The 15,953-nt window shown below is 43.7% G+C and overlaps 1 protein-coding gene across 2 annotated transcripts in view; it reads right to left on the bottom strand.

The window, feature by feature from the left end:
• The window catches only part of LOC105510900 (chromosome unknown open reading frame, human C8orf46), a 27,071-nt gene extending 11,642 nt beyond the window's left edge, over window positions 1–15,429 (bottom strand). The window contains exons 1-4 of one of the 2 annotated variants that reach the window (XM_011940892.1): window positions 14,910–15,429; window positions 10,626–10,681; window positions 8,532–8,588; window positions 1,379–1,532 (exon numbers count right to left, since the gene is read on the bottom strand). In XM_011940892.1, the coding sequence (XP_011796282.1) occupies window positions 1,379–1,532; window positions 8,532–8,588; window positions 10,626–10,681; window positions 14,910–14,979 (337 nt within the window). In that variant the 5' untranslated portion in view covers window positions 14,980–15,429. The remainder of the gene's footprint in view (window positions 1–1,378; window positions 1,533–8,531; window positions 8,589–10,625; window positions 10,682–14,909) is intronic. The other variant, XM_011940893.1, reaches the window with a different exon arrangement.
• Window positions 15,430–15,953: the final 524 nt, after the last annotated feature.

Here is a 15,953-nt window from a genome sequence, read left to right as displayed (position 1 = left end):
TATATAGACACAGAGAAAAATCTATCTCGTCTTAATTTGCAAGGCAGATTGTGGTTTTCCTAATGCTTTCAAACTCTGCATACATATACGTGTATGTAACCACTTAATAGAGAATATAGCTTGATGTATGAGTACTTATGAAAAGGATCAGAGGAGCAGGATTAGGTTCTTAGCAATCAAAGAAATCTTGGTGGCCTGGTCTAGCATCTACAAAGGGAAAACTCAAAGATGGATGGAGGAAGGGACTATACTCAGTAGAGTCTTATTTCAGTTCTTGTAATATACAAAATTGCCAACGCCCAAAGGCTTTCCGAAGGACACCCTGTACTTTCTATTGTGTATTTTTGGAGTTAAAATATGAATAACTTTAGGTTGTGGGCATAACAGAAATAACCTAAACCAACAATTAAAGGCAAAATACCATCATAGACTTGGGTGGGCTAGAGGCAGATTCCTGGTTAGCTGCTTGGGGTGGAAGCCATTACAAAAAAAATAGCATCCAAGGTAAAACTATAATGTTTCCAGTTTTTAAGACAAACTTACTCCTACATTCTTGTTATAGATTGTTGTTTGGGTCATTCAAATTTAGAATGGTAAGATTTTATGATGGCAGTTTATGAAGAGCCTGTACAATTTTACACACACACACACACACACACACACACACACACACACACACACACATTCTCTCTCTCTCTGTTAAATAAATTATGCGAGCCTCCTTTGCTTCATGGGTCATGATTTTCTCTCCCCCAGAGCATTCCGATTTACACTATCTCTAGAATAAAGTAGGGCCTCCTGTGGAGCAAGATGGTAGATAAGGGCCCATCTCAGTGGGTCATGCTTATAATCCCAGCACTTTGGGAGGCCTTAGCCAGTGGATCACTTGCATTCAGGAGTTCCAGACCAGCCTGGGCAATATAGCAAGACCCCGCCTTTTAAAGATTAAAAAAAGTTAGTTGGGCATGGTGGCTGTGCACCTGTAGTCCCAGGGAGGCTGAGGCGGGAGGAAGGCTTGAGCCCAGGGCAGTGAGCTGTGATTGCTGCCACTGCACCCGAGCGAGCCTGGGCAACACAGTGAGACCCTGTCTCAAACGAAAAAAAAAAAAAAAAAGAAAAAAGTATTTACTCATTACGCACACCTAGGAGTGATTGTTTTATAGGTAGAAAATGTGTGGGGCTAAGTAAGGTAAGGCCTGAGAGCAGGTGCTTTTGTGGTGGAAACAGCATTTACTTGGGAAAGCACAGGTGCTTGGTCACCTGGCGCGACTGAGGCCTCAGCCACCGCCAACGCTGCCCTTACCTGGGCGTGTGGGTGGCTCTGAGTGGGTCCCTGCGCCCAGGGAGGTGCGGGAAGCTGGGGCCGGGACTCACGTACCGTGTCTGGCAGAGGTTTTGGTGGGGTGGGCTGTGGGCAGCCGCGCGGTCTGGAGCCTCCCGAACCTGCGGCCGTCGCCCGGGTCCCTGCGGTCTCCGCGGTGGGGCAGCAGCTCCAGGGGTTGGTGCGTGTACAGGTCCGACTCGATCACTACCTGTCGGGCGAGGGAAGCGCGGTTAGCCCACTCCTTTGCTCGGGCCTCGGGACCCATGGCCCCCAGGGCAGGAGCTTTGCAGATGGAGCTCGCGTCGAGCGAGTTTCTTGATCCTTCCTGACTCCAGTGAATTCTAGTAGCAGCGACAAAACCTGGGCAGGAAACCGGCCAGAAGTGGCTGCTTTATTTGACTTCAGACTGCCAAATGGTGCCATGGGGCAAGCAAATGAGGGTTCTGGAGGGGACAGGGGTGTTCTTCAACAGCAAGCCCTTCACAGAGTTAGGAGTCTGGGCCATCAGACCAGAGATCTGGGCAGGTCAGCTGCCCGGTCGCCTGACGTGTTTTGGTAATAGGACAGGCGTTGAAACGACGGCAGTTCTGGAGATCGAGGTCTTACAGTCTTTGTAGCTGAGTGGACAGCACCCTTGTTCATGCAGAGGACAACTTTTTGGATGCTCTAGCAGAGCGAAGACCTAGGGAGAGGGCTCAGGCCCAACTTAGTCTCAGATTTTTAAAAAGAAAGAAGCTGCTGGCAAAGTGGAGCAGGGGGCACGGGGTGCTCTCCTACCCGCGCCCCCACTTCCCAGAGCAGAGTGCCTGGGTCAGGGTGGAGTTGGGAGATGAATTTCCACTGGGTGTGGTTCTGTGCACAGAAATCTTGATAAGCCAGAAGAAAGGGTCCAAAGCTAAAATGTTTTCAGTCATCACCACCTGCTGAGTAGTTATATTGGGAAGTTACTCTGTTAGAGTCCACCAAAATGGGCCTTAAAATTTTTTTTTTTTTTTTTGAGATGGAGTCTCACTCTGTCACCCAGTCTGGAGTGCAGTGGTGTGATCTCGGCTCATTGCCAGCTCCGCCTCCCGGGTTCACGCCATTCTCCTGCCTCAGCCTCTCAAGTAGCTGGGACTACAGGTGCCTGCCACCATGCTTGGCTAATTTTTTATATTTTTAGTAGAGACGGGGTTTCACTGTGTTAGCCAGGATGATCTCGATCTCCTGAGCTCGTGATCTGCCTGCCTCGGCCTCCCAAAGTGTTGGGATTACAGGCGTGAGCCACCATGCCCAGCTGGTTTTTTTTTTTTTTTTTGGAAAAGAATGTAATAAAAATACTTAAATCATTGAGATAATTTAAGTGTAAAAACTTGAGACAAATAGTAGCCATTTTATCTTACTATGGAGAGTCACGAAGGGGAATCTTGGTAGTTTGGGCTCTGATCCTGCATATTTATATATAGGCAGGACACTGGGTCATTCATTCTGGGGGTGGGGGGGTGGGCAGCCCTTTCATCACAGCTGTTCCTGATTTTATTTTCATTCTCTCAGCATCGCTCTCAGAGAGGAGGAGTGAGGACTGCTGCGGAGTTCTCAGACCCACTTTGTAGAAGGAGGAAGTAAGGCAGGATGTGAAGCCTGGAGTCTACAGGAAGACTGCCACTGCCTTCCAACATTTCCTCCTCTGAAAGGGAGACAAATGTTCCCTTTCAGGAACAAGAACCACCACCTCCCCATCTCTTCTCTGCATGGTGGGGAGGGAGAATGGGGAGGGAGAGAGTGGAGTGACATTAGCCGCTCAGCCCAGCAGCCAGATGGATGTAGGAGGTTTCCTGGGGGTGGCAAGGAGGCCAGCTATTTCCCAGGTCGCGACTGGGGACATGCCTCCTCTAGCCCACCAAAGCATGCCAGTAGCAGGAAAGGAAAGAGGAGAAGGGCCCAGCTCTGAGCCTTCCTGTTTCTTAGCTGGGCCTGATACTTGGTTCTCATTTTCCACAACAACAGAGGCTCTGAGATGGCTGCAGCTCAGCGGATTAGGCCCGTCCCAGGAAACAGACAGCTGAATGGATGGATGTGACCTCCTGAAAGGCTCCTGGCAGCCTGGTTTATTTTCTGGTCTATAGGACACAGTCTGAGTTTGCTGCTGGTGGTCTTAGAACACACTGGTCTGAGAGGAGGCTCTTTACATCCTGAGGATAGGAGCAAGATTAGAGAATTAGGATGGTGGTACGGGATGTTAATGAGCAGGGAGGAGGAGAGATAAGGGTTGAATGCTGGAAGTTTCCTTTTCTAGGTCAGTAGACTGTCAGCTGAAGTCGGGGAATCACAATGCTTTGGGGCTGAGGGGATCCACACAAATGTTCTAGCCCAATTCTAGCCTAATTTTATACATGGGGATACTGAGGCCAAGAGAGGCCATGTGTCTTACTCAAGACCACAGAACTGTAAGGGACAGAGCCAGGATGAGAACCATGGTTTCATGCCTCCTAAGTGCATGCTCTTGGTAAACCCATAGAAGTGCTTACACTCAGGCTGGGCGCAGTGGCTCATGCCTGTAATCCCAGCACTTTGGGAGGATGAGGTGGTAGATGGCTTAAGCCCAGGAGTTCAAGACCTGGGCAACATGGCGAAACCCTGTCTCTACAAAAAAAATACAAAAACGAGCTGGGTGTGATGCCACGTGCCTGTGGTCTCACCTACTTGGGAGGCTGAAATGGGAGGATCACCTGAGCCCAGGAGGTTGGGGCTGTAGTGAGCTTTGACCATCCCACTGCACTCCAGCCTGGGGGACAGAGTGAGACCCTGTCTTAAAAAAAAATAAAGGGCCTACATCCAGATAGGAATTTTCAAGTGCAAGTGCAATTGGTTGCTCTGTGCATTTCTTTTCTTTTTCTTTCTTTTTTTTTTTTTTTTTTTTTAATTTTGAGACGGAGTCTCACTCTGTCGCCCAGGCTGGAGTACAGTGTGGCATGATCTTGGCTCACCGCAACCTCTGCCTCCCGGGTTCAAGCAATTCTCCTGCCTCAGCCTCTCAAGTAGCTGGGACTACAGGCACGTGCCACCATGCCCGGCTAATTTTTGTATTTTTAGTAGAGATGGGGTTTCACCATGTTGGTCAGGCTGGGCTTGAACTCTGATGTCAGGTGATCCACCTGCCTTGGCCTCCCAAACTGCTGGGATTATGGGTGCGAGCCACCGTGCCCGGCACTCTGTGCATTTCAAAAAATCAGGAGAACCCCACAAATATTTCTCCTCACAAGCTTGAAATCTGGGAAGAATGTGACCTTTGCAATCTCATTTATCCATCTTTTCTTATGGCTGACCACCTGCTTATTCTAAAGGGGCCACATATCTCCACTGTCATGGCTCCATGCCAGAAGGCTTGACTGACCCACATCGTTGTGTAAGTTTATCTCCTTGGGCTAGTCCTATGATAGTGGGCATTGGGATGATCAAAATATCAATAAAACTGTCTAAGAATTAAAAAAATTAAAGACTGGAGAGACCGTCTAGAGAAGGAACAGTGTGAGGCTTTGCCTTGAATTTGGAAGAAATACAATTCAAGAAGAGAGAGGAAGGAAAGCTGACATTAAGCATCACTCGGGGAGGAAAGAGATATTTGAGAAGAAGGAACCTGACATCCATCCACATGGTAGTCTAAGGGATGAGAAGAGATACAAATACAAATTTGAGGCCATAGGAAGTTGTAAATACGGGTACAGTTGCAAAATAAGAATTATTTTCCTCATCGAGATAACCAATCACAATTGCTTTTAGATCACCAAGTTGGAGAAGACAAAGACTCAAAGGGAAGCCAAGGGTCAGTTGGTTAGGGACACAAGACACCAGAGACAATTCTTTCCTTTTTGGGATTCACTTTTCCCATCTGCAAAAGGAGGAGGTGGACTAAAAGACATTGCCTATCTTCTAATTTGAATGGTCTGTATGACTGGGGCTGAGTTTTACAAGCAGAGGCTGGGCTAAGCTAACTGTTAGGGGAAATCAGAAATTCAGAGGCAAGTGCAAAAGGCCAGAGAGCACTCCTGCGCTGTCCACCTGGAGGAAGACTGAATATGGGAAGACAAGAGCCAAACTTCTTGACCAAAAAGACTGAAAGATCTGTGGTGAAACTTTCTTAAACTCCAAATTACCCACGGACAACTACTTCTCTTTCAATTTTTGGGAATACCTCACCCACTGCTCCTTGAAAGTTGGGAGCATTTTCCTTCTAGACTTTGGGATTGAATTTTGAGGGACCATGAGAATGATCAGAATCAGTTTCCCTACAATCAAGTTTTCCATCCATTAGAAACTCTTCTCTTTCTTAACATACAAAAGGTTCTCGAAAAAGGCATACAGTGCTTGCTTCAGCAACACATACACTAAAATGGAAATGATACAGAGAAGATTACCATGGCCACTGTGTAAGGGTAACACGCAAATTCATGAAGTATTCCATATTTTTACTACACAGCCATAAAAAAGAACAAAATTGGCTGGGTGTGGTGGCTCACACCTGTAACCCCAGCACTTTAGGAGGTCGAGTCGGGCAGATCATTTGAGGTCAGGAGTTTGGGACCAGCCTGACCAACATGGTGAAACCCCATCTCTACTAAAAATATGAAAAAAAATTAGCCAGGCATGATGGCGGGCACCTGTAGTCCCAACTACTTGGAGTCTGAAGCAGGAGAATCGCTTGAACCTAGGAGGTGGAGGTTGCAGTGAGCTGAGATCATGCCATTGCACTCCTGCCTGGGCAACGGAGTGAGATTGTCTCTCAAAAACAAAAAAACAAAACAAAAAAACCAATACAACAAACAAAAAAAATCACGTCCTTTGCATCAACATGGATGCAATGCAGCTGGAGGATATTATCCTGAGCAAAATAACACAGCAACATTCTCTCACTTATAAGTGGAAGCTAAATATTGGATACACGCAGACACAAAGATGGAACTAATAGACACTGGGAACTCCAAAAAGGAGGAGAAAGGGAAGGGGGAAAGGGTGGAAACACTACTTATTGGGTATTATGTTCACTACTTAGGCGATGCTATCATTAGAAGCCCAAATCTCAGCATCATGCAATATACTTATATAAAAAACCTGGGCACATAACCCCAAATCTAAAATAAGGAAAAGGCATATAACTGAGAGAAATATAGGCAAAAGATATGAGTATGAAACCTGTAGGGAAAAAAATGTTGAAATTATCAATACATCTATGAAAAGACAAAGAATCACATCAATAATTATAGAAGTACAAATTAAACAGGATATGTTTACCTATCTGATTGTCAAAGACTAACAACATTGATGCCACACAGTATAGATTCAGCTGTTCTGGAAAAGCTGTTTTAAAACGTAATTGCTAGAAATTTGTCAATAGCTATAAAATTGTTTCAATGTTTATCTCCTTGGGCCTAGGATTTTCATATCTATGAATTTATCTTCAGAATCATTTAAGAACACAAAAATATGTTCAAGAATTTGTCATGGCATTATTTAATAGAAAAAAATGGGGAACCCTATTTATTGATAATTTGGTTAAATAATGAATCTAGAAAACTTCAGGTTTGGTTTGGGTAAAAAAAATTATAGCACATTCATACAATATTGTATTATACAGCCGCTATAAAGAATGAGGTAGGCCAGGCACAGGGGCTCAGGCCTGTAATCTCAGCACTTTGGGAGGCTGAGACACTAGGTTTGCTTGAGCCCAAGAGTTCAACACCAGCCTGGGCAACATGACAAAACCCTATCAAAAATAATAATAGTAATAATAATAATAAAGATTTAAAAATGTTTGTGTATATAAAAAAAGAATAAGGTAAAGCTATACAGATGAATTGGCATAGAAAGATATTCAAGATTTATTAATAGAAAGAAGCAAATTGCAAAGCAGTACATTATCAGACAATAAGGCATAATATAGTTTAGTATATGGAAATTTTTCACTTAAAAAAAAAACAAAAAAAACTGGGGCCTGTAATCCCAGCACTTTGGGAGGCCGAAGTGGGCGGATCACCTGAGGTCAGGAGTTCGAGACCAGTCTGGCCAGCATGGTGAAACTCCGTCTCTACTAAAAATATTTAAAAAAATAGCTGGGCGTGGTGATGGGTGCCTGTAATCCCAGCTACTTAGGAGGCTGAGGCAGAAGAATTGCTTGAACCCAGGAGACGGAGGTTGCAGTGAGCCAACATGGTGCCACTGCCCTCCAGCCTGGGCGACAGAGTGAGACTCTGTCTCAAAACAAAACAAAACAACAACAACAAAAAACCAAAACCAAACAAACAAAAAATACTGGCTGGGCACTGTGGCTCACACCTGTAAATTTCAGCACTTTGGGAGGAGGCCGAGGCTGGGGGATTGCTTGAGTCCGAGAGATTGAGACTAGACTGGGTGACATAGTGAAACCCTGTCTCTACTAAAAGTACAAAAATTAGCTGGGCGTGGTGGCCCATGCCTGTAGTCCCATATACTTGGGAGGCTAAGAAGGGAGGATCACTTGAGCCCAGGGGGTCGAGACTGTGGTGAGCCAAGACCATGCCATTGCACTCCAGCCTGGGTGACAGAGTGAGACCCTGTCTCAAAAAAAAAAAAAAAATGCCCAATACTTATTGAATGCTTATACGTGTCAGACTCTGGACTATACATTTTACATGCATTAAATCATTTGCCAAAAAAAAAAAAAAAAAGAGAAAAAAATAAAAAAAAATGTGGCTTTTGTTGCAGAAGAAAAAAATATCATTTGCTCCTTCCCATAGTTCTTGAAATATGTTCTCTTATTATCCTTATTTTAATGCTAAGGAAGTTGAGTTCCACAATAGCTAAACAACTTGCTCAGGGTCACATAGCTAGAAATGGATAGAACTGGGATTTAAACCCAGGCCATTTGACTCTGAAGTCTACACATGTAACCCCTCTCTTCTGTAGCTTCTCAGGATTTGCTGGTAGTATACAGTAGTCCCCTTTCATCTATGGTTTCAGTTACCCTTGGTCAAGTAGAGTCTGAAAATATTAAACGGAAAATTCCAGAAATATTTCATAGGTTTTAAATTTTGCACCATTCGGAGCAGTGTGATGAAATCTCACACCAATCCACATGGCCCCTCCTGGGGCATGAGTCATCCCTTTGTCCAGGGTCTCCATTCTGTGGACAACCTCCACTTGTTAGTCACTTAGTAGCCATCCCGGTTATTAGATTTAGAGGACATAGTGATACAGGGTTTAGTACTATCCATGGTTTCAGGCATCCACTAGAGGTTTTGGAACGTATTTCCTGCAGATAAGGGGGGGACTACTGTATTGTATAAAATGTTATATAGCATATACTGTTTTTGGAAATAAAAAGGTAATACATTTATATACATGTATATATTTACATGTATAGTATATGTACATGTTATATACAAACAACAACTAGTAAAACTCCATTTCATTCAAAGGACATTTTTTTTTTTTTTTTTTTTTTGAGGCAGGATCTCACTGTTTGCCCAGGCTGGAGTACAGTAGCATGACCATGGCTTACGGTAGCCTTGAACTCCCTGGCTCACATGATCCTTCAATTTCAGCCTCCCAAGTAGCTAGGACAACAGGAGCATAGCACCATGCCTGGCTAATTTTTTTTTTTGAGATGGAGTCTTGCTCTGTTGCCCAGGCTGGAATGCAGTGGCACGATCTTGGCTCACTGCAACCTCTGCCTCTCAGGTTCAAGCAATTCTCCTGCCTCAGCCTGAGTAGCTGGGATTACAGGTATGCACCACCATGCCCAACTAATTTTTGTATTTTTGGTAGAGATGGGGTTTCTCCATGTTGGTCAGGCTGATCTTGAACTCCTGACCTCGGGTGATCCGCCCGCCTCAGCTTTCCAAAGTGCTAGGATTACAGGCGTGAGCCACTGCACCTGGCCACCTGGATAATTTTTTGACTTTTTTTGTAGAGTCGGGGTCTCATTATGTTGCCCAGGCTGGCCTCGAATTCTTGTGCTCTAGCTAACCTCCTGCTTCAATCTCCCAAAGTGCTGGGATTATAGGTGTGAGCCACAGTGCCCAGTCGAAAAACATTTTTAATGGAGAATAGGCTTTTGAAAATTGAGATACTTCAAAAATTGAAATGCTATCCTATGAAAAATTGTCATAGAAATAGAAACTCCAGTACAACCAGGAGGAGACAATTCAGTTTCAACTTTAAAGCGCAAAGATGTATTGACAGTTTTTATGTAAAGATATTTATATATAAAATGGGAATTGCACAGCATTAGGCTCTAAAGACATGTAAGCTAATTTTAGACTAATGCATATGCATGTTAAAGCAGCAAAACATAATACAAAAAGAGGAAAGCCAATGCTGGTGATGTTGGTGGTAAATGGACAAGCACTACTGGAAGCCCCTCAGTTGTTCAGAATTCCTGACAGTATGTGACAAAACTGTAAAAAGAACTAGTTTGAGCAAATCACAATTCTCTACATCTAGCACAATGTTTGTCACACACAGTAGGAATGCAAATATTTGATGAAGGAGTGGATGGATGGATGAAATTGTTCTTATCCTTTTACGTGTTTATTCTACTTTGAGGCCTATGCTCTAAGGAATTAATCCAAAAGAATAGTATTTTGGCCAGGTGCCGTGGTTCATGCCTATAATCCCAGCACTTTGGGAGGCCAAGGCAGGTGGATCACGAGGTCAGGAGAGCAAGACCATCCCAGCCAATGTGGTGAAACCCCGTCTCTACTAAAATACAAAAAATTAGCCGGGCGTGCTGACATGTGCCTGTAGTCCCAGCTACTTGGGAGGCTGAGACAGGGGAATCCCTTGAACCCCGGAGGCGGCGGAGGTAGCAGTGAGCCGACGTTGCGCCACTGCACTCCAGCCTGGTGACACAGCGAGACTCCGTCTCAAAAAAAAAAAAAAAGAATAGTATTTTATATAAATACATTCATTGCTGTGCTATTAATAATAGTAAAAAAAAAATGGAACATTATGAATGCCAACAATAGGAAAACACCTAGATCAGGAATGCTATGTCCATATCATGGACTCTGTTTAAACAAGAAGAAAAAATGTGTGCATAAAACAAGGCTTACTCTCTGTGCCTGGAGAAAATGGCAGAATAAGAGGTCCAGTTCTGGGTCACTCGGTGTCTGGTTGACATTTATCAATTATTTTGGTTAAGTGGAGAACAGAGAGTGCAGCACCCACCACACGGAACACTGAAACCCTCCTGGCCACTGAGAGCTGGGGAGGGAGAGTGAAGAAGCCTGGCATTGCTTTTTAAATGAAAGGCAACCAAACAGCATCAAAACTAAAGTTTCCTTACATTCTTGGTCAACAGGTGTTGAGAGCTTTTGGCTCTTCTTCTGGCTGGACTGGATACTGCAAAGACAGAGAGAAAGAAATGGTTTTAGACAACACCAGCGAGGCTGACATAGCTATAGTAACAACACTAAGAAGGCTTGAATCTCTGGCGAGGCAGGGGCATAGAGGAGGAGATGGGAAAAAGAGACAGGGTCATTGCGATTGAAGATGTTACTTGGCTTGAGTACAGAGTTCATAGCTGCATTATTCACAAGAGCTGAAGTTTGGGAACAACCCAAATGTCCACCAACAGATGAATGAATAAACAAAATATGGTGTCTATATGTGATGGAATATTACTCAGCCTTGAAAAGGAATGGAATTCTGATACATGCTACACATGGATGAACCTTGAACACGTGGTACTAAGTGAAATAAGCCAGACACAAAAGGTCACATAGTCTACGATTCCTCTTAATATGGGGTTCCTGGAGTAGTCAAATTTATAGAGACAGAAAAACAAACAAAAGGACAAAAAACCAAATTTGTAGAGACAGAAAGTAGAATAGTGGTTACCAGTGGCTGGAAGAGTGGGGGAATGAGTTAGTGTTCAATGGGTTCAGAGTTTTAGTTTGAGATAATGAAGAAGCGATAGGATGGATGGGGGTGATGGTTGCACAACAATGTGAATAGACTTAATGCCACTGACCTGTACACTTAAAATAGTTTTTTAAATGGTACATTTTGTTATGCATATTTTACCAGAATTATAAAAATACTTAAATAAATTAACCATTAAAAATGTTACTTGGTTGGGAAAAGGTGTGGATTTTGTTGAAAATGGAGACACCAGGCGTCTGTTTTCCATGTTGCTGCTAGGATGATCCACCTACAACTTAAATCCCACCATGTCCCTGCCAGACTTAGAACAGAAATGACTTCATGTCAAATATCAGATGAGTGACAGACGAGTGCTGGCCTTGTTATCTTCTGCAAAGCCTGAGAAGCCTGCAGAAACGAATGCTGGTTAGCAGCCAGAGCTCCCGGCTCCCTCCCTTGGCTTGGTGTGAATCTGAACTTGATCCTTTGCCAGTTACCAGCTATGCGACTTGGGTAAATCTCTCTCTCTCTCTCTCTCTCTGTTGCACTTTCCTCCCTTCAAGACAGGAATCATAATGGCACCTACCTCAGAAGGTTATGGCAAAGATTAAAGGAACTCATCCTTAAAAAACCCTTGGTCTAGCACCTGATGAGGAATGAATTCCCAGGAATCAGAGGTAGTTATGATTTTCCTCTTTTTCTGCAAGATGAGGGAAGGTGGGAGGAGTAGGTGATGGCTACAGATGATAGCATTCTGTTAGGATTTCTCTTTCTGGAACATTCCACGTTTCTTCCTGCTGTTCCCCAATTCCCCTCAGCACCCCTTCCCCATTGTTGCTTATCCCAAATGAATTATTTTGAATGCTATGGTGTTGTTCACCCAGAGTTAAATCCACTGAAATAACTTCTGGCACAACTTTTTCATAAAACCACGACGTTTATCTATTGTAGTTACCGTGAATTGTGCTGATGAAATCTTTCCCTTAAAGGGCTCTCATCCTTTCAAGAAAGTAAAACCACACACATGTTCTCAGTTACAGGATTGGTCTATGTCCTGTGCCTTTCAAAATACTTAAGAAGCAACATAATATTTGCTATTGCCATATTTTGGGGAGGTTTTAAGATGGCTCAGTTAAAAAAAGTATGTATGTAGGTATTGGGCTGAACTCAATATGTGTGTGTTGGAAAGAGGGATATAATACAAAAACAATAAATGTAATGATGGCTCACATTGCACTACCCTGGGTGATGGCTTGTTTATCTCTTTTAGAGCAACTTCACAAGGTAGCTACTCTTTGTGAACTCCCCTGCATAGATGGGGATGCCTGAGGGATAGAGGGGCCACACAGTCGATGTTGGAACAAGGCCCACACTCCTAACCACCAGGCTGCACTGCGCATACTGCCGAGGTTGTACTGGGGAAGGTTTGGTTACTGAACATCCTTAAGCATGGCTAACCTGCAGCCTTTGGGAAACGGCACACCAGGGAGGAGCCCTTGTTAGATAGAATCAAGCGACTCTATTTGTACAGTTAGGGGATATGGAATGTAATGAAGAGTTATCACTCTCTCTCATGAGCGGCGACTCAAGACCTGCTAGCGCGGTCTTCTCTCATGGAGAGCCCTCTGCTTGGAGGCTTTGGAGAAGGCCAGTGAGGCCAGGCAAGAAGTGAGAAGAGGTGGACTTAATTCATCCATGATAAAATACAAAATGGCCATAATCCTTTTCTAGAGAACAGCTTCCTGAGCAGTGAAATATCCGTGAATACCACTGAATACTTTGTTTAATACCAGGAGGTGGCCATGAATGAAAATGACAAGGAAAAAACGTAAGATTACGTATTTATCTTTGACTGATCATGTTGATTATTCTAAATACAAAATAAAATTGGAAATCACTTTGTAAGTGATGTATTTAATGGTGCTTACCACATGCCAGCTACTGCTCTAAATGCTTTATATATGTACTCATTTATTCCCCATATGATCCTGGAAGATAAGTTGTTTCTCCCATTTATAGCAGTGGAAACTCAGGCCCAGAGAGGTTAAATAGCTTGCCCAAGGTCAAACAGTGCAGAAGTGGCAGCAGTCCCTTAATCACTTGGTCTTTCACTTTTTCTCTCTTTAAAAATTTTGTAAAGCGGAATGAATGATAGAAAATAAACACATTTAACATTTTCATATTTGCTTCTACTTTGTTTTCTTCTCATATACAAGAAATACAAAATCAGAGGCAATGTTTTGGTTCTCTTTCTACCCTTCCCTAATTCTCCTTCCCTAGCTTCCCAAGACTACTGAGATCACTAATTTTATCTGTATCTTTCTGGTCTATGTTTTAGTATTTTTCTGTAGATACATATCCATAAACAACGTATAGTATTGGTTTGTTTTTTCAAATTTACAGAAATGCTACATACATATATAGTTTTTCAGCCTGCGTGTTTGGCACTCAGCATTATGCTTAGATCTACCTATGTTCATACATCTAGTTTATTCCTCTTGACAATGTATAGTATTCGGTAGCATGACGGCACCACATTTTAACCATTCCCCTCTTCATGGACACTTAGGTTATTTTCAGTTGTGCCCTCTTAGAACCAATGCCACTGTGAACATTCAGGGGTAAGAGGAGTTCCACCCAAAACCGAAACTGCTGATTCCCAGGGTCAACTTGGACTTTCAGAGTTTCCAGAGGGAATTCCAACTCCTGCACGTGGGCGGCAGACTCCCAGCTCTTTTCCCTCTCTCTGGATCTGGCAGTAAATGTCTAAAGCTTAATTTATGTCCTGCAGGCTGTCTCTTTGTGGCCAAACGGAATCTCTCCCTCCCCCGCTGTGCAATGGCCCTGTCGGCGGCTGACACAGGGGAAGAAAGGAATTGTTTGAATGTGGACTCACAACACCAGCAAACACCCAGCCCACTTCATTCAAGGCTGACAATGAGACCAGGGGCTAAGCCTGAGTCATGGGGATGGATGGGAGGGGGCAAGACAGGAGCGCAGGCAAAGAGCAGAGGCGGCAGGAGAGGGGGCCATGCTTAGGAGGGGGTGAGGGGACTGCCCAGGAACCAGACACTTGGAGTCATCAGAACCCTCACACAAAGCCCTTAACGCCATTCACTGAGGACCACAAGAGCTTATAAAGTCAAGATTCTCGTGTCGCATTCTCTGGCAGCATTAGTTCCAGGTTAAGTTTGCAAGGTGGCCCTGGGTTCTGTGGAGAAGCCAGCCCAGGGTCAGGGCGCTCTCTGCTTCATTGGACTTCAAGCAGCCACCGGGAGTGTTTCTCCGCACATTGGGTGGCACAGTTAGAAGTCATACTTTTAAGCCAGCTGTTCTCATTTCAGAACCCACTTGCTCACTGGAAAAAACGAAAGTCTCTATCTAGCACGGGGATTTTGTTTTCACCTGTGTCTGCAGCAATGGCTTGCTGTCACTTCCATTGTTGTACTGGACTGTTGGTTCTGAATTTAATGAAACAGTGAGCATTTAGCTGCTCAAGCCCTCCCCTTGATGGATTGTTTCTCAGTGATTGATGTTTATCCTTGTGCCTCTTTCCCCCCTTCAAAAAATCAAATACCATCAAAACAGAGAGTCCGTCAGACCCCAGAGACCTGAGGATAAACCGTAGTAAGGCAGCATGTGACTGTCCTTCCCCTCCTGCCTAATATGCCACGTTAAGGAAACGGTCAAGGGCAATTTCACTCACCCTTGGAAGGAATCACGGTGGTGAAAACTTCTATGTTCTCGTCACTGCAGCTGTAAATCTGATGCATCATTTCAGCCTTCTCTTCCCGAAGTGCCTGGCAACTGGAGGCCTCTGTCTCTGGACCCCTAGTCGCGAGGCATCCTAATCCAGTCTGGCTCAGGGATCATTGTGCAGGTCCACAAAAGACAGGCTGGTGCTGTGAGCTCATCTCGTTCCAGTCTTCACTGCAACATTTTCTAAACCCATCTGTCCTTTTTTTTTTTTTTTTTTAAATGAATCCTATTATTGCAAACCTTTGATTGAGCCTGGAGGCTTCAATCCCCTCCCAGCTAGGATGTATTTAACATTTTTATTTTGCGGTGTCTGCCGCAGTGAATTTGGAAGTCTTTTGTGAGGTGACGATGAAGTGAAATCGCCTACTCCGTTAGCGCCAAGCTTGGCTGGAGAATTTCCACCAAAAAGGAAACGTGAATTTTGGTACCAGCAATTCCTTTTCTCATTTCAGAAATGAAGAGTTTTTTTTTTTTTTTTCTCCCCTCCAGGAGAACGGGATATTCAGTCATGTGCTAACTTGGCTCCCTTAGAAGTTTCTATTTTAAACAAAACGACTGTTTCTCCAGAGTTGTTTTCCCCTCATGCCACTACATGACAAGGCTGACATTTCTCAAGGGTCGTGTGTTTGGTACCTCCGCGTATAACCCTTAGGTGCTCACAGAGACATGGCAACAGGCAGTGCCCCATGCTCAAGAAGCCAATTATAGAAAGTTATATTTGTATTACCCTATATATCCGGATATATTTATTACATTATAAACCCTATTGTGCTACACATACAGGTTACAGGTTATATACTGTCCCATACATCATACATATTATATATGTATGTATATCATATGTATATATGTATGTGTATATGTATCATATATTTGTATATATACATATGTGTATATGTATATATTTGTGTTACCCTATATATCCTAATATATTTATCCTATATATTTATTATCTTATAAATCCTATTATGCTACATATCAGGTTACAGGT

Source organism: Colobus angolensis, unplaced genomic scaffold (assembly GCF_000951035.1).
Source record: "Colobus angolensis palliatus isolate OR3802 unplaced genomic scaffold, Cang.pa_1.0 Scaffold194, whole genome shotgun sequence".
Taxonomy (NCBI): Eukaryota; Metazoa; Chordata; class Mammalia; order Primates; family Cercopithecidae; genus Colobus; species Colobus angolensis.
The sequence above is the reverse complement of the archived record's forward strand: the minus strand, read 5'-3'. Positions and strand labels throughout refer to the sequence as shown.